The sequence below is a fragment of the Brassica napus genome, chromosome A3, assembly GCF_020379485.1.
Source record: "Brassica napus cultivar Da-Ae chromosome A3, Da-Ae, whole genome shotgun sequence".
Taxonomy (NCBI): domain Eukaryota; kingdom Viridiplantae; phylum Streptophyta; class Magnoliopsida; order Brassicales; family Brassicaceae; genus Brassica; species Brassica napus.
In genome coordinates this window covers 11,603,789-11,631,126 of record NC_063436.1, presented here as the reverse complement: position 1 = coordinate 11,631,126, position 27,338 = coordinate 11,603,789, and the positions used below count along the sequence as shown (strand labels likewise).

The 27,338-nt window shown below is 37.9% G+C and overlaps 8 protein-coding genes and 2 long non-coding RNA genes across 11 annotated transcripts; 4 read left to right on the top strand and 6 right to left on the bottom strand.

The window, feature by feature from the left end:
• Window positions 1-297: 297 nt before the first annotated feature.
• On the bottom strand, window positions 298-2,157 carry LOC125606886. The gene is made up of 2 exons (XR_007338143.1): window positions 1,162-2,157; window positions 298-962 (listed from the first exon to the last, which is right to left on the bottom strand). It is a non-coding gene; the product is annotated as an uncharacterized LOC125606886 (long non-coding RNA).
• A 216-nt stretch (window positions 2,158-2,373) lies between these two features.
• Window positions 2,374-3,606, top strand: LOC106438337 (universal stress protein PHOS34). Its single transcript, XM_013879454.3, has 4 exons — window positions 2,374-2,684; window positions 2,754-2,848; window positions 3,107-3,228; window positions 3,336-3,606. The coding sequence occupies exons 1-4, from the start codon at window positions 2,501-2,503 to the stop codon at window positions 3,421-3,423; spliced, it is 489 nt and encodes a 162-aa protein (XP_013734908.1). The 5' UTR covers window positions 2,374-2,500; the 3' UTR covers window positions 3,424-3,606.
• A 1,280-nt stretch (window positions 3,607-4,886) lies between these two features.
• LOC106438334 (UDP-glucuronic acid decarboxylase 4) lies at window positions 4,887-7,312 on the top strand. Its single transcript, XM_048775880.1, has 6 exons — window positions 4,887-5,800; window positions 5,886-5,965; window positions 6,035-6,118; window positions 6,198-6,272; window positions 6,691-6,783; window positions 6,885-7,312. Exons 1-6 carry the CDS (start codon window positions 5,044-5,046, stop codon window positions 7,110-7,112), a joined length of 1,317 nt encoding a protein of 438 aa, XP_048631837.1. The 5' UTR covers window positions 4,887-5,043; the 3' UTR covers window positions 7,113-7,312.
• A 382-nt stretch (window positions 7,313-7,694) lies between these two features.
• Window positions 7,695-10,231, bottom strand: LOC106438336 (caffeoylshikimate esterase). The gene is made up of 7 exons (XM_013879453.3): window positions 10,028-10,231; window positions 9,848-9,938; window positions 9,736-9,768; window positions 8,840-8,986; window positions 8,481-8,749; window positions 8,287-8,385; window positions 7,695-8,180 (listed from the first exon to the last, which is right to left on the bottom strand). Exons 1-7 carry the CDS (start codon window positions 10,052-10,054, stop codon window positions 7,803-7,805), a joined length of 1,044 nt encoding a protein of 347 aa, XP_013734907.2. The 5' UTR covers window positions 10,055-10,231; the 3' UTR covers window positions 7,695-7,802.
• A 69-nt stretch (window positions 10,232-10,300) lies between these two features.
• Window positions 10,301-12,753, bottom strand: LOC106438333 (SWI/SNF complex subunit SWI3A). The gene is made up of 7 exons (XM_048775879.1): window positions 12,555-12,753; window positions 11,968-12,479; window positions 11,422-11,892; window positions 11,182-11,324; window positions 11,045-11,097; window positions 10,806-10,951; window positions 10,301-10,694 (listed from the first exon to the last, which is right to left on the bottom strand). The coding sequence occupies exons 1-7, from the start codon at window positions 12,610-12,612 to the stop codon at window positions 10,518-10,520; spliced, it is 1,560 nt and encodes a 519-aa protein (XP_048631836.1). The 5' UTR covers window positions 12,613-12,753; the 3' UTR covers window positions 10,301-10,517.
• A 993-nt stretch (window positions 12,754-13,746) lies between these two features.
• On the top strand, window positions 13,747-16,217 carry LOC125606885. Its single transcript, XR_007338142.1, has 2 exons — window positions 13,747-14,221; window positions 15,514-16,217. It is a non-coding gene; the product is annotated as an uncharacterized LOC125606885 (long non-coding RNA).
• A 317-nt stretch (window positions 16,218-16,534) lies between these two features.
• LOC125607148 (putative nuclease HARBI1) lies at window positions 16,535-17,729 on the top strand. Its single transcript, XM_048776975.1, has 2 exons — window positions 16,535-16,943; window positions 17,026-17,729. Exons 1-2 carry the CDS (start codon window positions 16,535-16,537, stop codon window positions 17,727-17,729), a joined length of 1,113 nt encoding a protein of 370 aa, XP_048632932.1.
• A 479-nt stretch (window positions 17,730-18,208) lies between these two features.
• Window positions 18,209-19,732, bottom strand: LOC125606884 (60S ribosomal protein L7a-1). Its single transcript, XM_048775877.1, has 4 exons — window positions 19,489-19,732; window positions 18,719-19,261; window positions 18,546-18,638; window positions 18,209-18,460 (listed from the first exon to the last, which is right to left on the bottom strand). The coding sequence occupies exons 1-4, from the start codon at window positions 19,489-19,491 to the stop codon at window positions 18,329-18,331; spliced, it is 771 nt and encodes a 256-aa protein (XP_048631834.1). The 5' UTR covers window positions 19,492-19,732; the 3' UTR covers window positions 18,209-18,328.
• Window positions 19,733-20,588: 856 nt separating this feature from the next.
• LOC106438331 (protein disulfide-isomerase like 2-1) lies at window positions 20,589-23,367 on the bottom strand. Its single transcript, XM_048775876.1, has 11 exons — window positions 22,897-23,367; window positions 22,635-22,719; window positions 22,460-22,557; window positions 22,318-22,373; window positions 21,906-22,023; window positions 21,809-21,836; window positions 21,621-21,712; window positions 21,372-21,528; window positions 21,156-21,280; window positions 20,973-21,072; window positions 20,589-20,851 (listed from the first exon to the last, which is right to left on the bottom strand). Exons 1-11 carry the CDS (start codon window positions 23,148-23,150, stop codon window positions 20,777-20,779), a joined length of 1,188 nt encoding a protein of 395 aa, XP_048631833.1. The 5' UTR covers window positions 23,151-23,367; the 3' UTR covers window positions 20,589-20,776.
• Window positions 23,368-23,768: 401 nt separating this feature from the next.
• LOC106438330 (transcription factor MYB12-like) lies at window positions 23,769-27,137 on the bottom strand. Of its 2 annotated transcripts, none has more exons than XM_022709903.2 (3): window positions 26,844-27,137; window positions 25,920-25,992; window positions 23,769-24,803 (listed from the first exon to the last, which is right to left on the bottom strand). In XM_022709903.2, exons 1-3 carry the CDS (start codon window positions 26,974-26,976, stop codon window positions 23,936-23,938), a joined length of 1,074 nt encoding a protein of 357 aa, XP_022565624.2. In that variant the 5' UTR covers window positions 26,977-27,137; the 3' UTR covers window positions 23,769-23,935.
• Window positions 27,138-27,338: the final 201 nt, after the last annotated feature.

Genomic DNA, 27,338 nt, shown 5'->3' with positions numbered 1-27,338 from the left:
GTTAAGGAAGACAAATAACATGATTATTATCATAGAAGTTAGATGAAAAGTCATCTTCTTGTAGAACCGGATGTTCGATTCTCAGACCACCCACTCTGTTTAATATATATGAAATCCTATTACATATATCATTTAGGCCAATTTAGGTGAATAACCAAAACAGAGAAGATAATTAGGTGATCATGCATTATTTTTATATATTTGCAAAACCATGTATAGAGAGATGGTGATTTTACGGTTCTGTCCAAAATTGATCACTGTTTGAACCTAGCTTAAATTTCTTTTTTTTCTTAAAAAAAAAATAAAATTGCATTAATTATCAACCCCAAAAAGCATAGGAACAGTTACAACCACGGCAAAACAACAACGTTAGGTTACAGAAAACAAGCAGAGAACATCTATACCTAATCTAAGCAAAACAGAGAGAGGTTGAAGGTGAGAAGACAAGGGGAACGAGCTCCTCTGGTGAACACCGACGGCGGGCTTATCCGATTCCGAAGTATCTCTGGCGGGGGTGTTCATGCCCTACACAGATCCACCAATGAAACCTTCAAATCTGCCATCCACGGAGTTGTCCCGAGGCTCCAATTCGCCGGATACAAACGAACCGACTCCACGAACCCTCACCGCCGCAAAGAGGTTGAAATCTCACGCTGCTCAAGGTCTGAACCACCACGTATTACCTTCCACCAAGGCGCTGAGAGATGAAACCAGATCTGATGGAGAAGAAGCACAGGGAACCGCCATCCCTTATGAGCCCTCTGCCGTCTCCCGAAACTAGTAAGAACAGCCACATAAGATTTCGAGCAGTGTTGAAATGGTAGTAGCAGTAAGGGAAGTATGTTCCATAGATTCCGACATATCTTCTTCTCTAACTTCTTAACTTCAGATTCTCATCACTGCACCACGCTTGACGTCACACCACCATTTCTCCTTCCCGTTTCATCATTATTTTCTCAGATCTATAAATAAAACAAAAAAATCAATTACAAATATCATAACAAGAGGAAGAGAAAGAGAGTCTGTAATAAGAGGAAGGGAGACGAGATATTGACCATAAACAAACAAAGGTTTGAGCATTGAAACTGATGTTGAACCAGATCAGATATTAACCCTAGAAAAAAAAATTAAAACAGAGGGAGGGGGAGGAGAGAGAAAAACCAGATTTGCTTAGCTCTGATACCACCGTCGCCTCAGAGACACGTTGCCTCCTCCTCTGCCATCTCCAGCTCTGGTTAGCCATGGAATTCAAATTTATTTAGATCTGAGTTTTTTCTTAAATAAACAGAGAACAAGAAGAGATGAAACACCAAGATAAAATATATAAGATTCGAAAAACAAGAAGAGGAAATCATGTAAAATCTGAGATTGAAAACTAATTGAGAAAATGTTAGGAAGATTAAAGAACGAGTGATAGAAAGATAAACATTAAACAGATGAAAACTCTTGTTTGCTGCAAAACGTCTTTTCAAAATTAATGCACAAACGTGTTTGTGTTAGACTATTCTCTTTCTAATATATGTGACCGGCTACATAGGGACAACGTCGCCATTATGAAAAATTGAACAGTACAATATCCAGCTGCCTAATTAAATAAGTTTTCATAGTTATCATACTGCAATTTCCCTATCATTTATTTTGGTCTGCGAATCTTAACTGTGGTATTAAATAACACGAAAAGAAAAAGGACTGTCGACAAGTCCAGCCTTTTTTGCTAATTTTTTACACTGCTTGTTGACATAAAATAAACTCACATGTCATGTGGTCATTGCTGACGTCCAGATTCTATCTGGAATTCTCACATCTTAAAACGCTTCTAATAACAAAAGCATCTCCATCCCCTTATTAACTTGTATGAATTCCAACCAAAGTATATGATAATTTAGTTATTGATTAACTATAGAAGAATTTATTTTTGAACCACTCTCATAGAGATTCTTATGAGCTTTTCTTTTTTTAAAAGAACTCTTTCTTAATTCTCCCTTTTTAATTATGAGATGCTCATGTTAGAGACGTCCAATAAAAATGATAATATAATAGTATTATTACAGATTGGATCGAATTGTTCATTTAGTTAGTCATGTTGGAACTTTAGCTCGAAATGTAGTTGGACAGCATTTATTTCATATGATGATATGCATAACATTTTTATATACATACTTACTTTTCATAAGCTGCAGATCAATGTTTCCAAATTATCATCATCCTCCATAGAACTTAATTCGGGCCTCCAGCCCGCCAAAATGCATTGGAAACCCATTCATCGGCCATATAAATTTGAAAGCGACCCATGTTAGTAACAAGAAGTAACGAGGACCGTCCACGTCATCAAGGTATCACATTCCTCTCTGTTTCGTACGTACACACACTCTCTTTCTTTGTATAGATACACTATACTATCTACGAGTAAAAGGCTTTTGTTTCTGTGCGTACATTTGTAGGATCTTCTAGTCGCGAGGGCGTTATCTTCAAGAAACAGATCAGCGCAGGAGAATAGTTGATGGCTACCGGAGAGGAGAAGCCAGTGATGGTAGTGGGTGTGGACGAAAGTGAGCAGAGCACCTACGCACTGGAGTGGACTCTCGATCGTTTCTTCGCTCCCTACGCTCCCAATTTCCCTTTCAAGCTCATCATCGTCCACGCCAAACCTAACGCCGTCTCCGCCGTTGGTCTCGCTGGCCCCGGTAAGCTCTTTGATTTCATTCACACTTCTTCTTGGGTTCTGTTTTTATGGAGATGAATTGTCGGTTCAGGAACTGCGGAGGTTGTGCCTTATGTTGATGCTGATTTGAAGCATACCGCTGTTAAGGTTATCGAGAAAGCCAAAGCACTCTGTCTGAGCAAGTCGGTATGGATATATATTGACTACCTTGTTCCCTTATTCTGCTTTGTTATATTAGATCAAAGCTTGAATAGAACAAGATTTGGACTTTTATGCGTATTCAGTGCTCATGTATTAGATTAGATGAGCTTTAGGTCGTTATTATCATTCAAAAGCTTCAACCTTTGAGACAATCCACAAGTTTTCTTCTTCTTCTTTTTCTTAACAATTTTATCTTCTTCTTTTTTTGTTAGATACCACAATAATGCTTGGTTTGTTGTCTAGGTTCATGGCGCAATGATAGAAGTTTTTGAAGGCGATGCAAGGAACATCCTGTGCGAGGTTGTTGATAAACACCATGCTTCTCTTCTCGTTGTTGGAAGCCATGGTTATGGAGCTATCAAGAGGTCAACCTTTTCTTTCTTTCTTTCTTTCTTTTTCAAAATCCTTTGTATATTCCCCATCTTTCAAATACATAGCATCCTGACAATCATCACTTTTCTGTTTTGGGCAGGGCGGTTCTCGGGAGCGTGAGTGATTACTGTGCTCATCACGCTCATTGCTCGGTGATGATCGTGAAGAAGCCTAAGATCAAGGTCTGAATCAATCATCTCAGTAGTCAATGTGGGTGAGAAGTGAAATAATGTGTTAGCTTCCATGCGTGAAACGATCCAAGACAATCCATTTGTCTGTGTAATTGTGTTATTACATGTGCTCTTGCTTTAGTATACCTCCTAAACAATAACTTCCCGTTTAATAATATTCTGGGTTATCTTTCTCTTTTACCCCAGAGAAGAAAATTAAAAGAGACCGAATCACAAAATAGCTGAAAAAGGAAAAAAAATCACAAAAATGGTGAGAAATATGAAGCTAATGAATTTAAAATAATAGTGATGTATTCATTTATAAAAAAAAAAATCTCTTGATCATCTGTTAATCTCGTAAAATACTAGAGTTTCTCTTAAATCTATGCATCTGTACTGATAATTTCTAATAGAATATACATGTGAAATTCTTCCCAAGATAGGAATGTAATAGTTGCATGCGTTTGTATAAGATGTTTTCAATTTGAAATATATAACATTCATTATAGATAATAGAGGATCTTTAATTGTTTGTAAGTTGTTAGTTTCTCATATTAAACCAATCAAAATGATATGTTATATAACATATTCGTTAATTAATAATTTTAACTACATTAACCATTTTTGAAGTATTTTTATTTTTAAATTAAAACATCGATTTGTATGTTTATGCATATTAATAAATCTATCTTTTCAAAATAAATATTTTATGTCAAATAAAATGTACTTATGGTTTAATAAAATAGATAGATTTGTCTTTAAGTTTTTTTTTTAATATGCCAAATAAATTTGACTTCTTATTTATTTTTGAGGAATATATTAAACTGAATTATAATATGTTGTAAATGATATGTTGTATTTTTATAATTCAAATATATATGTGTGAATAATATTAATCATCAAATTTTAAGATATATTTGAGAAAAGTTATATGTTTTTAAAAAACATTTATAGTTTGTGTGTTACATTTTAAATAAAAAAATTAATTTTATTATAAATTTGGTTAGAGAATAATGGTTAGTTTGGTAAGAGAATAATCTAACAAAATAAATTATTTGCATAATTAATATTTATTAATTTTGTATCAGTGTCATAAGTTGTAATTATTATGATGAATGAAATGGTTATTTTTAAAAGGTATTTTAGTTTTAATAGAATAGATAAATCTTGGATTTGTTAATAACAATGAATATCAAAGTCAGTAGTATAATTTATGCCTAAATATCATTAGTTATTTAATTTTTTTATAAATCGGAAATGGGGAAAAGGCGACTAATAAGTAATAAATACATGAACTGTAAATTCATTAAATAATTCCAAACCAATTACTTATAATTTTATAAAGACAAATTAAAGAAACTGTAATTGGTATATTAATGAATAGATGCCAAAAAAAAAAACGCCAAACTGAGAAAAAGATGTAAAACTAATTGCAGGGGGTAATATTGTAATAAAAGTGAAGAAGGAGGCTTAAACTGTAACGCGTCTTCTACTTCAAAAAGAAAAAAAAGGAAAGAGAAAAGTCAATTCGCATTTCACTCCCGTCCTAAAGGTCGACTCGGGATTCAAACACACTCCGATTAATTCTCTCCTTAATTATTTCGATCCAGATTTCAATTAAACAAGAAGAAGAAGAAGATGGCGTCGGAGCTGACGTACCGGCGACACGAGATGGAGGTGGAGCAACCAGAAGCGCAAGCTCTCAATCGGAAGCCGATCAAGCCGTGGTTCGTATCGATTCGTCCTGTCATCAGTTACATGCTACGGGAACAGAGACTCCTCTTCGTTCTCGTCGGCATCGCGATCGCCACATTAGCCTTCACGATTCTCTCTCCGTCCTCCAACCAACCGATCCCCAACTACTCGGATCCGATTTCCGGATCCTCGTTGTCGGTTCAGAGGAAATCCAGCATCGAGTACATAACCGGCGGTGGGATGGGATCGGTGGGAGGAAAGATCCCTCTGGGTCTGAAACGCAAAGGTCTTCGGGTGGTGGTGACCGGTGGGGCCGGTTTCGTGGGGTCACACCTGGTGGACAGACTGATGGCGAGAGGAGACAATGTGATCGTCGTCGATAACTTCTTCACGGGGAGTAAAGAGAACGTGATGCACCATTTCGGGAACCCTAACTTCGAGCTCATCAGGCACGACGTCGTCGAGCCGATTCTTCTTGAGGTTGACCAGATCTACCATCTCGCTTGCCCTGCTTCTCCCGTGCACTACAAGTTCAACCCCGTGAAGACGATCAAGACGAATGTGGTGGGGACGTTGAACATGTTGGGGCTGGCGAAGAGGGTGGGAGCGAGGTTCCTGCTGACGAGTACGAGTGAGGTGTACGGAGATCCTCTGCAGCACCCTCAGGTTGAGACTTACTGGGGCAACGTTAATCCCATCGGTAAAATTACTTTCCTTCCCTTCTTTCTACTTCGTATTGATGATTCATGCGGAGTTAGTGTAGTTGAGGTTTGTGAATGGCACAGGTGTTCGGAGTTGTTACGACGAAGGGAAGCGTACGGCGGAGACGTTGGCCATGGACTACCACAGAGGAGCTAATGTTGAGGTCTGTGTGTTTTTGATTCATTAATTATTTAGGAGATACAGAAAAATTGACTGAAGAGGAGGAACACAGGTTAGGATAGCTCGGATCTTCAATACTTATGGGCCAAGGATGTGTATTGATGACGGTCGTGTTGTTAGCAACTTCGTTGCCCAGGTAACAGGCTTTCTTTTTTAGGATTAATGAATATGGGATGATTTAAGTAATGGAATGGTTATAATATGATTGGTGGCAGGCATTAAGAAAAGAGCCATTGACTGTTTATGGCGATGGCAAGCAGACTAGGAGTTTCCAGTTTGTCTCTGATCTGGTAATCCCCCTCTTTTTCCTCCTAAACTATTATTACTCCATTCAGTGTGGCCCTACTGCTTCTAATTACCAAGACTATCATTCTTTTTATAAATCTATTGTAACTTTCATGGAGTTTTATTACTGTATTCGAATTTTGGCCTGGTAATACAATTGTTACATATTCAAAGGATATGATATGATGGTCTCACTAGCGTACAATAGGTGGTTGAGAATTGTTAGTTGAGGTTTCAACATTAAGTTTGATGCGGAATCTCTATTTTATAGCGCAAAACAACTCTCTAGGATCAGATCTGTGTACCATGTCCTTGTTTTCTTGAGTTGAAAAAATACATTTATCTTCCTCTTTTTTTTGTTGTTGTCTCTCCATTACGTTGGATTGTTGTTTATGAGTGTTGATAAAATTGAATGTGATAAAGGTGGAGGGTCTGATGAGGTTGATGGAAGGAGAACACGTTGGGCCATTTAACCTTGGTAACCCTGGTGAATTCACCATGCTCGAGCTCGCTAAGGTCTCTCCCTCTCTCTCTAGTCTACTTTGGTCTCCTCCTGTTACGATTTTTCTCTCAAAACGTACGTTTTTGAATCTGACCCTAACATGAGTGAATGGCAGGTGGTGCAAGAGACGATAGACCCGAACGCAAAGATAGAGTTTAGACCAAACACAGAGGACGACCCACACAAGAGGAAACCAGACATAACAAAGGCCAAAGAGCTTCTAGGTTGGGAACCAAAGGTGGCTCTCCGCCAAGGACTCCCACTTATGGTCAAAGATTTCCGTCAGCGTGTCTTTGGCGACCAGAAGCAGGAGGAGACCACTTCTTCTTCGTCAACAGAATAAAATCTATGTCTCCGCTGTAAGCTCATATATAAACAACCCATAACTCCATGACCATCGCAGCAGCAGCAGGAATCATAGGGACGGAACATCCTTGTTTCTTTTCATTTTTTTCACATTCCTTTTTGTTATTTTTCTCCTTGTCTGTCAATGTAGTTGGTGATGGGACCTCACACCGATTTTGAAATCTTTTTTTTACCGTAGTTTGGTGTTTGGTGCTTTCTTTGGACATGCGCATGCCCGTTAACTGAACCCGCAAATGAGTTGCTGATTTTTGTCAACTTAAGTCAAATATTAACGAAAGTGACACCTAAATGTCAAAACTCAGAAGATACCTACGAGTATTTTTATCATTTTCAGAACTAACTAGCCTCCTAAGTCTCAAAAAGAGTAAGGGGAAGGTGTTGATCTGTCCACATCTGTTAGATTGTTTTTTTTTTTATTATATATTTAAGTTTATTAAGAGTTCTTGTATAGAAGAACAAACAAAAAGCTGAGCTACAATAACATCTCAATCACACTTAGCTTAAAAGAGAATATAGATCATACGTCCCTTGGCCATATTTAGATTTTTCTAACCATAAATGAGACCAACCTTTAATAATCCACATACGAAACAATCATAGAGTAACTCACACTTTTCCAGGTAATTTCACTGAGAAACAATGTTTGAGAAAAAAAAACTATTACGTTTTACATAGCAGATCGAGGCACCAAACGGCCACCGTTCAAACCACAAAGGAGACTGAAGTAGGCGCGTCTAGGTCTCCTTTGACCGCTACTAACGCCGTCAACAAAAACCCTCTCGACACTAGCAGTGGTATTAGCTCGTATAGGAGTGACAGTTAGAGAGGCTGGGTCAGCTGTTCGATGGTCAAGCCAACTGATGATGTCAGCAAAAACAAGATCCACGTTATAGTCAGGCTCACCAGACGTCAGAGCGTGCCACATCCCAGGATACAACTTGAGAGTCTTGTCCCTTGAGCTAGCTTTCTCGTACAAAGCTTTGCTTATCTCTGGATCCGTCACTATGTCTGCTTCTCCGTGTAATACAAAGAAGGGCATTGTTATCTGCCAAAAAAAAAAAAAAAATCAGGTGATCAAAGACTCTGCATTGACGTGTCTTCTTGGTCAAGTAATTTTTGTTAGGGGTGAAAGGAATCAAAAGTAAATCAACCTCGTGGAGACTGTCTTCGAGGTTCATGCTTGTCCTAAGCATTTCAAGTGCGGTCTTGAGTCTAGGCTTGTCTTGATAAATCAGCTTGTTGTTCCTCACCTGCATTTACCACCAAAACCACATCTGTCTATAGACAATTTTTACATGTTGAGAGATTTTCTATATTCCATGGGACTACAAATATATTGAGATACCTCTTCTCGCTTGGCAAGGTCCTTGAAAGCAGCGTTAATGACGTCTTTTGTTGGAACTATTTTCCATTTAGGTATCATCTCTTCGACTCTAGTTAACAGATTGATCACCACCGGATGTGGCTTCACCTTCTCAGATATCTTACACATTGGAGCAACAAGAATGGCACCATTCCAAAAGGAAGGATCTTTCTTGTGAAGCAATAAAGTGACTGCACCTCCCATGGATTCTCCATACAAGAATCTGCCCTTCTCCATGTACTCCTCTTGCGCTGGAAAAAATTAAGAAACATGGGTTTAGGGATGAGACAAAATCCAAAGAAGAAGTGATGAACAAAGGTGTTGTATTGTAAATGTCATACCACAAATAGAGGTGTAATAGTTGTAGCAATCATTTACAATGTTACTAAACTTCTTGATATAGCAACGAGATCCCATGGACCGACCATGACCTTCATAGTCCATTCCAAAAACCGCGTATCCGGCTGAAGCCAGTCTGATTCCGCATTCTAAAACCGAACACAATGTTGTTGTGTCAAATCAATATCAGGTTTAGTTTCAAACACCTACCTAATAGAATCAATTTTCTCAACCACCAAGCCATAGAAACACCTACTACCTAATAGCGAAGATGTTTACAGTTAATGTAACATATACAAATATGTCGAAGACTTGAAAATAAAATGCGATTATTGAGAATGGTAATTCATTAATTTATTAATTAGAAGATCGGTTGCTCTCTGTCAGAGGTAAGGTAACAAAATTAAATGCAATTAAATAACATGCATGGTCTAGCGGTCGTTCGCCAACTAAAACCAAACCACACAAGACTTGTTGACCCACCGTTCCTAAATCCTAACAATGTCCATAACTTTACTTATCATTTAAGAAATAACATTTATCACACCATCATATCCTTTCAATGGTTCTATGGGACCACACAGAAGATAAAAACTAAAATGTCATAGCATGATAAGCTTAGATTAGCTAAATATCTCAAAATCTTACTATGATTAAAATGCTCATCCCCCTTGTTTTCTTCAAATATATTTTAAAAATGCATAACTCAACACGTAGCACACAAAATAGAGTGCCATGCATGGATGGAAAAACTAAGTAATTAAATGTCCAAACCCACCACCAAGTTAAGTCAGTGCTCTGTAGCAATATTTGTTAACGGGAAAAAAAAGAAATGAATATTTTGTTCGAGAGAATGTAATCTAATAATGCATGGATGAAGAAGATTAAGATTGAACACCTCTCATGGAGTCGCTACACTCCATTCCGTAACCTGCAAATGAATTTTTATTGGTTAATTAAACTCTTGAATAACTCGCCAGAAAAAAAGAGAGAGTTATAAATAAATTTACCATGGCAGAGGAAAACAAGAGCTTTGGGAGAAGATGATGGAATCCATCTACAAATAAACAACTCAACACCTCTCGAGTTTCTTATGTAATCCTGTTTCAAGAAACATGATTGGAAACTCTTTATCACACTCATTTTCAAATACTTGCTTGGATCTCAAGCATGAAGAAAAATGAGAGAACCTCGTGGTATTGGTATTCAGACTTCATGTGTTATAACCGGAGGTGATGAATGTCTTTCCGCTTGATGATAACCTTAGCGCAGTGAGACCTCTCTCGAGTTTCTTTTTTGTTTCTCTCTCTCTCTCTCTCTCTCACACAGACAACAAGGCAGCTGATGAATAAAGTTTTAGAGGAGGACGTTGTAACCAACTTACAGACTTAATTTATAGAAAACAATTGGAACACAGAAAATGATTTTTCTAAAAAAGACATATGGACGTCACAATGTGCGTATGAATTTAGAAGAGACTCATCCATCCATTCATTGGTCAGACCATTCTACAAAAGATGTATGTAAATGCAACAACCTACCTCATAAAGTCAAATAAACCCTCCTTGCTTCTACATTTAATAATAACAAGAGAAACCCATCCAAAGGACAAAAGTCTTACAAAAACACATCCATTTCTAATCCCAAACATCATCCTCCTACGGACCAACAAAGGATCACCTATTTCACGTACGTATGATCCCAGCGTTTTGTTATACCGCTACCAAACGCGAATTGCAAAACGCTAATCCTCTCTTGGAGAATTGTTTCCTTTACGCCCTCCATCACTTGTTCTTCCGCATCCATTATCAATTCCAAGTGGTCCAGAAACTTCAACTTGCTCTTCATCTTCTTCAGCTGGATTTAAATGAATACAACGACGGGTCAAGACTTAAAACAACAAACATAGAGAGTGGAAGGAGACCCCAAATGTTCCCATCTTATTAATATTCGAACCAACCAACCAACCTGTTGGTCTATTATAATCGCAGCTAACTGTTCCATCTCTCTTTCTTCTTGATCAGCCAGTATTTTTGCGTGAGCCGCCGCAGCTCCAAGAGCTGTTGCCACTGACGCTCTCATCCTTAAAGCTACAGGTAGATCCTGAGGTCCCTCTGCATAGTTAAATCAGAAATATAAATCTAAAAAGTCTTGAGCATTTCATTCTGAACCAAGGAATACTAATTGGATCATTATAAAAGAGTTACCTTTGTCTTCTTGCTGTTCCTCCATATCTGATGTACCTTTGTCTCCATCAGCTCTGAGAATTGTTTTTAGATTAGAGACTTGAAAACGACATGAGAAGCGAATTCAAGAGCAAATTGAAGGGGTTGGAGAATCGAACCTGTCAACTGCAAAATCTGTGAAATCACAAGTTGTTTCGAAAGTATCTTTAGGACAAGAGGCTTCATCACAAAGAGCAGCGATTGCAGCTTTTGCAGCAGCGGTTGCCACAGATGGACCAACTTTGCATGCCATTGCTGCGACCTGTTGCACAATATGCTACAGTTGAGTAATCTATGTATTACACGCATATTATTAGGGAAAGATAAATGATGAAACACAAAGGACAGTGTTTATTAACCTGTTTCATAAGTGAACTATCACCACCATCTGATAGCATTGCAACACGTTTCCTTTTCGCTGGAGGTTCATCTTCATCGACGACATGATCTTCTTCCTTTTCTTCCCTCGTCTCTGTTTCCTTTTGTTCTTGACCGTCAGCTTTCATCTGGTCTACAAGATTGGATGGAGACGAAAGGTTTTCATCCTCGGAAGTGGGGATAGAGGATCTAAGTCTTCCAGAGGAAGATCCCATAAGAAACTCTCCGAAAGGGAGCTCAATGAGCTTGGAAATGCAATCAAGTCTAGACTTTGTAGAAACACTTTGTGCAATGAGATCCCAATCGTCTCCATGTTTGAGTACAGACTCTAGCAAGAGGAGGGTCTCTTCCTCGGTCCAGGAAGCTGCAGCAATCAGCTTGAAATCATCTGGGGAATTGTTCTCCCCGTAGTCTCCATTCTTGAAACACTTGTCGCATAAAGAGACAATACTCTGCCACAACATCGTATGTTAATAAAACAGACAAGAATAACAACATGGTAACCATAAACAGACAAAAAGGTCTACCTTGGTATGTTGATAGAAAGCAGAATCACAGCTACTTTCTCCTCCACAATGCCCACAGACCAACGGCTTCTTGGAACCAGTGAAAACATCAGAATAAGAGGTGAGTGGGGAGAACTTGAAGGCAGGCTCAGCTCTCTCCTCAACAAGGGGAGGTACGGTGACAGACCTCATGGAAAGTGGAGTAGCAGTAACACGAATCCCAGCGGGAGTCCCTTGTTCGACCTTAGCTTCACTCTCCTCCATGGAACCATCATCACTTCTCTTGAGGTAATTGATCAAACCCCAGTTTTCGAGAAAGAGAAACACTTTCCGGAGCAGATTGACATCGCCGACGAGATACTTGCGGATGCTGGTGAAGGTGAGCCTCTTAGAAGAGTCTTCCCTGTACTTGTTGATGATGAAATCTCGGTACTCCTTGTAGACCTTGGGGGTTCGAGTGATAGAGCTCTCACTGAAGAACTCGGCAAACTCGCGTCGTTCGATTTCGTGTATATCCTCCCATACGAACCAACCTATCACAAACCCCCAAAATCAATTTCGACCAAACCCTAGAAGAAATTGGGAGAGATAAGAGGAAGGAGACGTACTGGAATGAGCAGGGATAGTGTAGAGCTCAAGCTCTGCGTCTTTGGTACTCACTTCCATCTCTCCTCCTTACTTACAAAGTTACAGATTCCCTCCAAATCTAGTCAGTCTCCTTGAATCTATCTATCAATCGCAATGTCCAACGCCTGTTTCTGATGAAATATAAAATCAAAAGTATCAATTTCCGAAATACTTCAGACCTTGGGGATTCTCGGTAAATTTTTAAAAAGATTGAAAATTACAAAGCCAGGCCCAAACTGTTTACCTCTTTCTCAAAGCCCAGGAGTCCAATACCATTTACCTTTCAATTCAGCTTATGTCCCTCTTGTAATGTGTTAATTAACTTACTACCCAAATGTTATGGGATATTAATTAGCTTCGATGATTCTTTCATAGTAAAGCTGCAAAAAGAAACTTTTTTAAATCTTCAAGCATTTAAGACCACCCGCATCGGGGGTTTATGAGAGAGTCATGGGCTCGGTATCATAGGTATTTTCGATTAAAAGAAATGAATAAATGAGTTTCAACCCGTGAACCGGGTCTTCCAAGTGAGCCCGTATGATACGGGGTCATGCCACGCGGCGCAGAGGGAATGGCTACGCGATCTCGCGTGTTGAGTGAGAAAAAAAGGTATCGCGTGAAAGATCCCATTTTCTCTTCTCTCTTCGAAATCTAGGGTTTCTCCGTCTCTGAGGCGATTTCGTGTCGGAGTCCAGAGCCGGAGATTTTCTCGATCAATTCGTCGTCGGAGTCACTCGTAAACGCTCTCAGGTGAGTCTCAATCACTCCGGGACGAGATAGCTTTGATTTGATCTCGAGAGGTTTCTAGGTTAAGGATGTCGATTTGGGGGTTTCGTCTTAGGGTTGTAAATCGAAAAGGGGGTTTCGATTTCTTGGTTAAAATCGACATACGGTTTCCTTTTAGGGTTTGTTCATCGTGGATTTGAATTGGATTTGGGGGTTTTTAGTTAGTCTTTCAAATTTTTTTTTTTTTGTTTCTCGGTTGCTTCTGTTCTAATTATTTGTTTTCCTGATACAGATGGATCCCGAAGCAGAGATAAGAGACACAAAGAGAAGAAATGAGCACATCGATATGCTTTCATACGTGTGTGATTCAGAACACGGGATTCCGACGAGGTGTCCTTGTGGTGGGAGTATAATTCACGAGGTTCGTGGGAAGGAGGAATACGACACTCTCTCCGGCAAGCGTTTCTTCACCTGCATAAACTACGAGGTAAAAAACGGGTTCTTGTCTTTTAAATTATGTCTTCTGTTTTTGTCTGTTAATTAACAATCTGATATAGTTTATGTGTTGTTACCAAGGCTGATGGTTTTCATTATCGTCAGCCTTGGGTCATTGGTGTGCAGGAGCATATCGAACGGCTCACAAGTCGTGTAGAGGAGGTGGAGGCGGTGATCAAGTGGCTGCCGGAAGTGAATAATAAGATTAAGAGTCTGGAGGTAATCTGACTTCCCACTTTTGAATTTTGTTTTGTAATTTTTTTCTTATATTTTATACTGTGGCTAACACCATCTCATTGTCATTTCCTTGTACAGGCAGAGGTGAAAGCCCTCACTGTGGAGGTTGATAGGCTCACTGGGAAGGTTTATAACCTGACCGTGCAGGTGGATCACTTGGAGAAATGCTGCTTCGACTGAAAACACAAAGGTAACCACACTATCCATAGAGTTGTTGCCTAATGAATTTGAACTTGAACTAGAGTAGGTTAGAGTAGTAGTAGAATTTAAACTTGAACTGAACCAGAACTGAAGTAGTTGTGTAGTTAAGTTAAGTGTAATCAATTTTTGAATGGTCTGTGTGAACTTGGATTTAAACTTCAACTGAACCAGAACTAAATTTAAACTTGAAATAATTAATTTGAAAACTTGATTTGATGTTTATTGAATGGTCTGTGTGAAGTAGTTGTGTAGTTAAGTTAAGTGTCATCAATTTTTAGTGGTTAGAAGGTGTTTACTTCCTTGTACTTTCAAACCCAAAAGTAGTTTAAAAACCTAGCTAATCGACATCTTAAAACAGAAACGAAAACTTAAAAACTTCAATACTCAACCAAAATGGATCATTTTCCCCTAAACTCTCCCGGCTTTGTTAACATGCTTACTTCCCAGACCACTCAGCCAATAGAAATAGGATCTTCTGAGGTTCCTAAACCTCCGGAAAGGAGGAAGTGGACAACCAAAGAAGATTTGGTGTTGATCAGTGCTTGGTTGAACACCAGCAAGGATCCAATAACCAGTAATGAGCAGAAGCTAGGAGCATTTTGGAAGAGAATAGAGGAGTACCTGAATGCTAGCCCTCTGCTCGTTGGCTCTATTCCTAGGGAGTGGAGTCAATGTAAGCAGAGGTGGGGAAGGATTAATGAGCAGGTGTGTAAGTTCGTGGGATGTCATGAACCTGCTCTGAAGGAGCAGGCGAGTGGACATAATGAGAATGATGTCATGAAGGTGGCTCATGACATCTTCTTTAATGACTACAAATCCAAGTTCATTCTTGAACATTGTTGGAGGGAGCTTCGGTTTGATCAAAAATGGAGATCACACAGTCTGACATCAAATGGTGCAAAGGAGAAAAGGAAGGAAACTGCGGATGAGTTGGGTCGCGAGGAAGATGTTAGACCTCCCGGAGTCAAGGCTAGCAAAGCAGCAAAACGCAAGAAGCATGGCAATGAAGCAGCGTTTGATCAGATCGAAACCATTCTAGCAGCCAAGAGTATGTTATCCAAACAGAAAATACTTGATAGGTTGCTAGGAAAAAACGATGATACACTTACAGATCAAGAGCTTGCTCTAAAAAACAAACTCATATCTGAATTGCTTTAAGTTGGTGAGTGGTTATTTTTTTTTTGAAATTTATAGTAGGTTGCTAGGAAATGCAGTGTATGATGTTTGCGTTTAAATCTTTTCCTTGATGTATATTGATATTGTAACTGTTGTGCTTTGTAGGTCACGGGTTCAAGGAGGAGGATGCGTGGATGGTTGCAGGTCTCTGTTTCTTTATGTATCAAATCAAGTCACGGGTGGTAATGTAGTAGTAGGTGGTTGTAGTGGTAGGTTATGTAAGATGGAATCACGGGAGAGTGTAGTGTTTTTCAACTTTCTACACTCGTTTTATGTATCAAATTAAGGGTATGTCCCCACAGCTTTGCTTTTGTACTCACGGGTGTATGTACCCACATGCTACTTGCTTCAATGTTTTTCTATATAAATGACTATGTGTTTCATTCTATTTATCTCATTCATGCATTTTATCAAAACTATCTTACCATCAGCCATACTTTTATCTAAACTATCTCACAATCTCGTAATCTCACCTACCAACACCACTACGAGAATCACCAATCAACACCACGAGAATCACAACAACAATCAAACAAGAATCACCAATCAACACAAGGAATCAACTCTACTACTCCTCAACCCCACGGATCATCTCTACCATTCAACAGAGGTAAGTTGAAAACCCAAAATTCTAAGTAATGAACACATCCTTAAATAATGAAATTCTATATTCTATATTATCAGATTTAAAACCAAAAAAAGGTTTATAATTTACTAAAGCTAAAACCCAAAAAAAAAAGATTCAAGAGAAATAAACAGATTTATAATTTTCATGAAAATATTTACTAAGTTTAAGACCAAAATAATAATAAAAAAACTAAGGTTAAAACCGAAATAAAATTGAAGAGAAATAGAGAAATATACTGATTTATAATTTTAATGAAAAACTTTACTAAGGTTAAAACCAAAATAATTTAAAAAAAAAACTAAGGTTAAAACCCAAAATAAAATTGAAGAGAAATAGAGAAATATACTGATTTATAATTTTAATGGAAAACTTTACTAAGGTTAAAACCAAAATAATATTAAACAAAAAACTAAGGTTAAAACCCAAAACAAAAGTTTATTAAAAAATTCCTCCCTATTGCCTTTTGTAGGAAAAATATTACAATAAATATCATCAACAATGTCTTCCTCATCAAGTGATGAAGCGGATGAAGTTTTTGATGAATTGGTCGATGAAGTAGTTGATAATTTCATCAATACAATAATTGATGGTCAAACCAACAAACCAAAGAGGCGAGCTTATATTGAAAGAGATCGAGAACTAGGACACATTCGACTATGCAACGACTATTTCAGTAATAATCCAACGTACACACAAGATATGTTTAGGCGGCGGTTTCGAATGAACAAGCCATTGTTCCTTCGCATTGTCGACCGTCTAAGTACTGAAGTTCCGTACTTTCAGCAAAGAAGAGATGCTACCGGAAGGAACGGGCTATCTCCACTTCAAAAGTGTACGGCAGCGATACGTATGCTCGCATATGGTCAGTCAGGAGATACGTATGACGAATATCTCCGGATGGCTGACAGTACATAACGTTTATGTTTGGCAAAATTCACTGATGCATAAAATACAATTGTTTGGGGATGAGTATCTACGAACACCTACAGCCGAGGATCTTCAGCGATTACTCGATATTGGAGAGGTACGGGGATTTCCGGGGATAATAGGCTCCATCGACTGTATGCACTGGGAGTGGAAAAACTGCCCAACAACTTGGAAAGGTCAGTTCACACGTGGTTCGGGAAAGCCGACAATTGTGTTAGAAGCCGTGGCATCACAAGATCTTTGGATTTGGCACGCTTTTTTCGGCTTACCAGGTACCCTAAACGATATCAATGTTCTTGATCGGTCTCCAATTTTTGATGACATCTTACATGGTCGAGCCCCTAAAGTGAAGTTCAAGGTCAACAACCACACTTATCGTATGGCCTACTATCTTACCGACGGCATTTATCCTCCATGGGCAATATTTATCCAATCCATCCCACTTCCTCAAGGTCGTAAAGCACAGAAATTTGCAGAAATGCAAGAATCCGCCAGAAAAGATGTCGAACGGGCTTTTGGAGTATTGCAATCGAGGTTTGCAATTGTTAGGAACCCAGCTCTACAATGGGACAAGGAAAGGATAGGAAAAATAATGATAGCTTGTGTCATATTGCACAATATGATAGTAGAGGATGAACGAGACAGATACGCTCTAATTGATACATCTGAGTTTGAGACAGGACAGTCTAGCAGAAGTTCGCAGGCGAGAAGCAGAGATAGTGTTAATGTCACCCCTGATATGTTAGCCATGCGGAGAGAAGTTTGAGATGGCGACAAGCATCATCGTTTGAAAGCTGATTTAGTGGAAAATATTTGGCAAATGTTTGGTGATGAAGATAAATAAACAAGTTATGTATGTTAGAAAAATTTCTCAATTTATGTAATGTACTTTTAATGTATTGAATAAAATGTTTTCATAATTTTAATAATATATTTTAATATTTTATTCATCTTTTCTGAATATTTTACATTTTTTTAAAAAAAAATTAATATTATTATTTTATTCCTACGAACTCTTTCTTCGGGTTCACTAATGCAGAAAACAGCATATCCGAATTGATAACTGTTCGTGGGTCCACGAAAAAATAATAAAAAATGTTGGTGAACCCCAAAGAGGGGTTCACCAATACTCATGCTCTAAGTATCCTATATTACAGCAATATTTTTTCAAAAGACTATTTTTGTGTTAATTATCTCTGATTCTAGTTTTGCTTTCGGACAAGTTGAAGTTCCCGACACCAAAAATGATAATAAAGCTTGAAAACTGTCTGAAGACGGGTACAAAACATATCCATAACGAACGATAGTTCCAACTAAAAAGAAAAGAGAGACAATCTAAACACTCAAAAAAGATAGATTCCTTAATTAGTTATTCCTCTGGGCAGCCTCCTTTGCAAGAACTCTTTCCTTGGCCTTTGTCTTGGCCTGTGATTTGGATCCCATTATCCCTCCTCCCCACTTCTTCCTGTACTCTTCGTACTTGTCGTTGAAGTTTGCCTACACACCAACATAACAACCAAGTTTCAACATCATAATATTCTTTTGGATTCTGCAATTGTTTTGTCTAAAGAAGCTTTTTTACCTTGATGGCTTCAAGGACTTTGCTAAACTCAAGCTTGTCCTCGTTCTTGACAGTGGTCAAACACAGGCAAGCAGCAGTCTTTTGGTGAACAACCTGAAAGTAAAGAGACAGCAGAGATCAGCTTAACCAAGACGCGAATGAAACGTAGAGCCTAGGAGGGAGATAACACGTACAGCTCCAAGACGAGATTTGCCTTTGACAATGCAGTAAGGGACTTCCATCTTCCTGCAGAGAGCAGGCAACCAGACGACCAACTCGATGGGGTCAACATCATGAGCAATGACAACAAGCTGTGCCTTGTTCTGCTCGATGAGGTAGGTGACATGGTTAAGGCCGTATTTGACAACAATAGGCTTCTTCGATTCAGAAGGCTTTCCCTCAGCTTCAGCTTGAGCCTTCTTGACAAGTCGCTCTTTCTTGGCGGCTTTGTCCTCTGGCCTGTACTTGAGAAGGATCTTGAACAGGCTGGTTGCAAGATTCTTGTCGAGGGTCTTGGTGAACTGGTTAAGGGCAGGTGGGACCTTCAACCTCTGCTTAAGGATGCGCTTCTGCCTTTGAAGACGGATGGACTTGGGCCATTTGATGTAGCGAGTGAGATCCTTCTTGGGAGGAAGAGCTCCGCCTATACCAAACTGCTTAGGCCTTCTCTCAAAGAGAGGGTTTGTTACTTTATCCGTCTTCTTCTTGGCAGCGACCTTGACACCTCTCTTCGGGGCCTAACAAGAAAATGAAGTTCAAGTAACACGAGAGACATATTGGTAAATTCATTCATTAGCTTAGCTCTCTTTATACCAAATCTAACAATCCTTAAAACCTAATAAGAAATGCAACAGACATATGTGAAACACTAGCTAGGTCATGCCAGATGAATAAAACTCTAGTTCGTTGATCCTACCAAGGAGATACACAAACTAAAAGGAAAAGAGTGAAGAGAGAGTTCTACCATCGTCGTCCAAATGGGTGGTTTCTGCAAACGGACGGCGCTCAAGTCGAAAAATGAGTGTTTCTAGGGTTTTGCTTTATATACAGTACAATCGATAGGGCTTCTTTATTTTTCCGTTATATAATTTTATTTTAATAAGATCAAAAAAAAAATTTGGACAAAAAAGATCAAAATTTATGAAAGAAAGTTACGGGGCTAAAAAAAAAAGTTACGGGGAATGTTGTACTCCATATTTGCTATTACAGAAAGATTGAACACTGTATCATTGGGCATTAATATGAAGAATATCGAACGCAGCACTATGACGTACACGGTGGGCGTTCGGATCGAGTATTTCGGACATTCGGGTGTTTCGGTATAGAGGTATAAAATTCGTTCGGATATTTATACTTCGGATTGGATATTTTTAGTTTAGATTCAGTTATTTCGGGTCAATTTCGATATTTAGATTTTGAAAGAAAAAATCAAATTATTCATTGCTCAAATTTTTTGTATTTAAAAATATATCTTAAACTTAATAGTTTTTTTTAATTTTTAACAAATTAAATGATTAATATATTTGGAAATAAAATTTAAAAATAAAAGGACAATAATTTGGTTATTATTTTAAGTTTTTGATATAATTTTTTGTTAATGCACAAAATAAAAAGTTTAAGATGTTTTTCAAGTGAGTAGTAGCAATCCATAATGATATGTATATTATATTAAACTCCATGAACATGATTGACCATACAAATGACACCCTTCATACTAGGCGATCCCAAAGACTACGCTGCAACGTCTCCACACTATCACCATGTCCAACATTGCATGTGCCACTGCCTGTGACTTATCACCCAGTCGCTATTCATTATTCCCCTTCTAGAATCTCTTATCCTCAAGCAATCTAGAACCTTTATTTACAAAGCATCGCCTCTTTATTGAGCCCCTGATGTAACCAAGCAGGCCTTCAAATTGCAGCAGCCTTTTTACGTATCAAATCACTCTTTGATTACTTAAAGCTCTAAGGACTGTATTCTTGCCCATTATGTCCAATGCCTACAGACTTTCTCAATCAAGAGGAATCCACTGAGCAACGCAGGTTCTCTGATATTTATCTATAGTTGAGATATTCTTATTTCTTTCTTTGGTAGCTCAAACAGAATCCATACAAAACTAAATCCATAATGTATAGAACTAAAACAGAAATAACAACAGACATAGAAAAGTCTCCAAAACACAGACTCTACAAATTGTATCAGTTTATATAGAGTCTATCGACTCCTCTACTCTCTCAGGGCTTTGGCTTCTAAGAAGAAGCAACGAACGTGCTCAGTATATTTTTCTTGAGAGTTAACTCATCAGCTTTCACCGGGCTTATCGACTGCACCCAAGTAAACCAGACAAAATGTCAATACAAAAAAAAACTAGTTTTTATTATTTCCGGATTGAAAAGCAATAAGCTAATGTTATATACAGAGAGAAAAGAAGAAATGATTTTAGACCTTGCCAAGGACGCGTCCAAGCCGCTCCACTTCTTTTGTAGCATAGGCTGAACCTTTTTCTATGTAGCTCTTTGCCAGTTTCGAGTAAAGCTTCCCGTATCTATTTATAGAGCGACATTCATCATGAAAGCTCAAAGGAACTCTTGTTCGATGCAATGATAAAACGCTAATACTAGTACATACCTTGTTGTGGAGCCCTTAAGGTTACTAGCTTCCTCTTCGATGCGAGACAAGATTGTTTTCTTCTCATCTTCACTGGCCGCAACTAGCTCCTTTACCAACGCATCTAAGCTTTCAACTATACCAGCCTATAAAAAAACAGAGATAAATCATCAAAAGGTATCAAACTTTAGATATAAAATTGCAATACAATGAGACATGTTTTATTTTTGGGTTAACCTTTGAAGTAAGCTGCCCTTGACTGTCTCTGCTGGTCCCAACTTTCTCATTAATGAAGCCTACAAAGTCATCTAAGTCTCTTCCACCCTCATAATCTTGACCAGCTTTGTTGTCTTTTGGAAAGAACTTTAGTGTTGGGAATCCACTTACTCCATACCTAGTTAATGAACCAAAAAAAGGTACTTGTTTTCAACCTTCTATTGAAATATATATGACTTTTATACAGTACTATCGATAACTCAAACTTACTTCTCGCCAAGGCTTTTGTGTGCATCAGCATCCAAGTTGGCTATTACAACACCTTCTTCCTGCTTAAACACCGTGGCTACCTTTTCATATACCTGACGAATTAAAATAAAGAAATCACAACATTAATAACAAAGTGAAAGTGAACTATTGTTGTTTCAAAAGTAGACACATAGTTCAAAAGAGCTTACAGGAGCGAGGGACTTGCAGTGGCCGCACCTGGAAAATTTAAAAATCAGAATTAGAAAACAAAAACCAAGGGCAGTGAAGAAAGAGATAGTGTAGTACCATGGGGCATAAAACTCGACGAGGACATCTTTGTTCTGATCCAGTACAATCTCATCGAAATTATCAGGTGTTAACACAACAACGTTTTGTGGAGCTGCAGCTAACTTAACGTTGGTACCTGAAAGCATATTTGTTCAACAATAGGTAAGTACACAACAACAAAAATTTAATTGAAGAATTTTAAAGACAAGAATTTGACAACAGACTGAATATAAAAAATGTAGGGAGAAGTGGTGCCAATCAATGAATTTCCGGCAATATCACACTTGCATACATAATAAAATTCACCAGGAACAAAAGATTGAACATTTCACCAACTTAGTCTAACTCATAAACCATGCCTAAACAAATTTTCTCAGAAAACAAAAGTAAGTTTGGGCTAGCTTAGTTAAGCTATCACCAAGGAGAGTACCTCCTTCCTTGTTGACGTATTCAGCCAATGCTTCAGCATTGCGTGCACCTTCATACCTGTTATATAAGAAAACAATCATTCACCATCTTTTACTAAATCCAATAATAGATTAGCTTGGGAGAGAAAAAATAAGAGAGCATACTTTTGGGGTTCAAGAGAGCCTTTAGGAAACCACTGAATGGTGGGATAACCACTAACACCATATTTAGTGCAGACGCTCTTATGCTCATCACAATCGACCTGCAACACAACACACAAGTTCAAGTAAAGAATCCACCATACCAAAAAAAAAAAGAGGAACGAGACAAGTGACCAACCTTTGCAATCAAAATTGACTTAGCTTTCTTGAAGCTTGCACCAAGCTTTTCATACTCTGGGGCAAGTTTCTTGCAGTGTCCACACCTGTGATGTAATCACACACACCATTTTAGAATAAAAGAGATCCAAAAGCTTATATCATAAAAAGATGAGAAATTCACATCAGTAACTCTACTTGCTCACTAAAACCATAAAAGTCCACATACTCATTCAGATTCATCAATCAAAATATATATAGAAAGGATAGGTCCATGACCATACCAGGGGGCGTAAAACTCGACAAGCGCTCCTCTATCTTTACCAACCTCCTTCTCGAAGCTATCATCCGTCAAAACAACCACATCGTCTGCTACGGCTGACACCACAAGCAACGCCACTAAGGAGGCTAAACCAAACCAGATCTGAGATTTCGCCATTCTTCTTTCTGCTTTGGAGTTAGCTTTGATCTCTCTCTCTCTCTCTGTTACTAAAATAATTAGAGAAGAAGGAAGATACAGAAAATAGTGACATGGCATGATGTGGATCGTTGATTTAATCACCAACGGTGATCGGGAATTCGTACTGCGTGGCTGGGTTACTTGTCAGATTATCAATGGTCCACGTCTTTCTCGGACAAGACAAGCGAACAAGTCTTTCATACAATCTGATTTGTTTGGGCTTCAATGGGCTTTCTGTCGAAAATATTTATTTGTCCGTGGTTTTGTACGGAGAAGTTAGAACACCCCAAACCTTCTCTCAGAAAAAAAAAAAAAAAAGATGGGTTAGAACGCCACCTTTTTTTTTTTTTTTGAACAAAGAACGCCACCTTTATTCAGATGCGATCTCGTCACTTTCCCATTGCCAGTAATCACTTGAATGGCACGTGATGATTCGCAGATGTAATGCAGCTTTATGCCTCAAAATATTATTGGTTTTGTCTTCTTCTTTTTTGGTGCGTAATTATTTGGCCGCCAAGATGTGATGTAACTTACACCAAAAAAAAAAGATGTGATGTAACTAATATGTTTGAAAAATGCTTTCCGATAGTTTAAAGTTATTTGATATTGTATGATTTCGACACAAGCTTTATAAAGTTTCCTTTCTGAATTTCCCGTATTTGGAGTAGGTTGTAATACATATGCCACATAAATGGATAGACCTACATTTTGTACCTCTTTATTAAATAACATGAAAAAGGCAAGACATAAACTTTCAAAACAAACCATACAAAGTATACCTTAATAAGTCGATGATAAGACATCACATACAATACGGTGCTCAAAAAAAAAGGACTACAAACTTAACAGATAAATAAATATATTCAAGAGAGAAGCCATGCGACCAACGCATTTTCCTCGTCATGATCCAGTGGTTCTCCAGAGTTCTCGCAATTACTTTTCCCGATCGTGGCCTCATCTTCACCGTCCAAAAGCCACGACACCATTGAATCAGAACCCTCTTTCTCATCGAAAATGTTATTGTCATCCCCTTGTTGCCAAACACAGTCCCAATCAATAAACTCATCCGTGAACGCATTATTGTTGACTTGATGCTCATAGTTGAGAAACGACTCCATCGACGGACAAGACTGAAGACAGTCGATACTCTCTTGGTTTAAAATCTCCGAAGACCTTTTGGCTTCTTCAGAGTCTCCTAGATGATTCAACTCTGCATTACCACCACACGATGTCAACACGTGGCTTGGAGCTGATTCGTCCAACAAAAGATCAATGATGTCTTCATCAAAGGATGAAACTCCTTTATCGCCATCAATGCTGTTATTATTATTATTATTGCGACAAGCTCCTCCTTCGTGACAGGTTACATAGTAGTTGCATGGTCCTAGCTCAGCCTCGGCTCCGTTTAACTCCATCATTAATGTTTCTTCTCCTGCTTTAACCGCTGCGCTGGCTTCTGGTTCCGGCGGTTCAGACGTTTTCTTCATCTTTCGAATATTTGGGTGGTGTGTTTTAGGTTTCATGGTGGATCTGCTGGTTCTCCCTGGTCTGCGTTTTGTAGGCGGACGCGGTGACCTTGGAGGAGCGTTTATGACTACATCAGGGACGTTGTGAGAGATGGATGGCTTCCTGATGATGAAGTTGTGGAGTTTACGGCGGAGATGAGAGTTCCAATAGTTTTTGATTTCGTTGTCTGTTCTCCCTGGTAGATGACTAGCAATTAGTGACCACCTACATTAATTAATATTCAATCAAAAACAACTAATTATTACTAACCCTTTATTAAAACAGCTTTGAACAGCCTTAAAAACTTAAAATCTAGTATCCGTGGAATAAGAGAACTTCGTGGCCGATTGGAAATCAATATAACAGTGTGGCCAGAACAGTTTCAAAATACAATTTTGCTACATCGATATGACTGCTGACCTAACCATGTTTCTAGAAATATAATTAATTATTGATTAATATAAGTCGTTTTAGGGAAACTTTTTTGTTCCAAATTATATGTCGTTTTCGGTTTTTTATGTAACATTTATTAGTAATTAATGTTGTCTGACCAATGATAATATATCTTCTATTTTTCTATTGGTTAAATTGTGGTTAGGTAAATAATTAATGATGTTTTTGTTTCGAAAATATAAGAAATTAATGATTTTCTTAATCTATGTGCATAGCTTCAAAACGATTTATAATAAAAAACGGAGGGAGTAATATACGAGAATATCACTCGAGCAATGTCAACAATAACGGTGACAGTGACTCAAGTTATTCAGATATTTTTTGAAGAAGTTTTTTTCCTGAACAACTAAATTTTTTTTTTTTTGAAAAAGTTATTCACATATTTTAGGAGATTTTGAATATGCTAACTAGGGGGTTATACTTTCAAGATTCTAAAAATACATATATATATATATATATATGCATTTTTAGAACCTTGAGAGTAAAACCTTTTGTAATATTTAGAATATCACATGGATATGTATACGTTCCAGTTAGGGCGTATGTGATAAAGTGAAGTGTACATTTATTAGAGAGTACATGTTGTTTGCCTCAGCTAAAAGAGAATAGGAGTTCAGAAAATAGTCTGACAAGAAATCAACCAAGGGTTTATACAAGCTTCAAGAGGGAGACCCACAATGGACAATTAAAAAGATGGTTCAACAACATTGAATAGTTTATTTTATCACCCTAACTTTTATTATCTACTGTAAATTGTTCACATAAAGATCTTTAAACTAAGAGAGTTAGTTTAACACTAAGCCTTGCTTATTTGACCGATCGATTTCAATCATTATTAATCCAAAAGTAAATTGGAAATTTTTGGAAATAGCTAAATAAGAATTGTACCTGTTTCCCAATGTGGAATGCAATTTAACAACGAGTTCTTCTTCTTCTAGAGTTATGTTCCCGCGCTTGAGATCTGATCTAAGATAATTTATCCATCTCAATCTACAGCTTTTTCCACATCTTTTTAATCCTTTTTACAAAAATAAAAAAATCCATATAAATAACACAGTAATAATACAGGTCAGATTTATAAGTATAACTAAACTTCGAAAATATGTGTGTTATTTTTTTTATTAAACATTGATTGTTTCGTAATAATTATTACAAATGTATTTTTATGGGTTTGATATATGACTGCTCACGAGATTTTTAGAATTCTGATCACTGTATTCGCATTATCATATGCGTACACAACTACAAAATATCTCAACTACTGCATTGATTACTAGTCTTGTATTCAAAGCGGATCAGCTGGAAATCAAATAAAGTTAGTCATATCATTTTGATTTTATTCTTGAAATGAAATACAACGGACAAAATGTATAAATACTCATCCCTTTGTATTTCCTTATAAACACTAAAAAGTCCGTATAACTATAATATAATATATAACTATATGTCTATAAACCAATCTACGAAACATACACTTGGCAGCACTTTATATACGTACACTCACAACCCACCATGGTTGTGACAATGACAAATTATAAGCAAAAAAAAAACTGAAAAGAAATGAGACGATATCAGGCTTGAGATTAACTTCTAACCTTAGTAACTTTTCAATATATTTTTAGCAAAAAAAAAAGAAACTTTTCAATATATAATAAATCAAAACTAACTTTAAAATATACATTTCATGAAAATTACTGCAAGAGCCAGGATTACTTTACTTCTGGCTCTCACACAGTGTCATGGGTTGAAAGTTCATATTACATGGTATTGTTGTATTTGTAAGCTATCCTTTGAAAAGGGTGTAACTGTTACCGGCATTTTTGGGGAGAGATCTCCAAGAGCCTTCACCGTTGGACTGAATGTAGCTAGAGAGAATCTGGTCTTCCTCCGCCGTCCACCGCCCTCTCTTTATCCCGACCTTCTCGCAACACGGCGCTCTTCCCATTTTTCTCCGGCGGTTTTATGTATTTATGATTTTTCTCACTGACCACAAGACTCGAGCAATGGAGAAAGAGAGCGCTCAAGTGAGAGGACAAGAAAGTGAAGTTACTGAGTGACTAGACTACATGCATTAAGTAAAAGTGACTGCTTCAGTATTTATAGCAGAAGATGAAGACTTAATTAAAAAGATGATTAAAGAGCTCGCGCGTTCGAGTGGAAATGAGATGACACGTGTATGGTGCATATACGGCCACGTTGGTTTAGAAGGAGACTGAAGTCGTGGCGTATTTACCGTCAAGAGACTCGTGATCGGTCCGTGCAGGATCGTCGTGGTTCTAGATCTTAATATAGACGCTAATTTTAGGA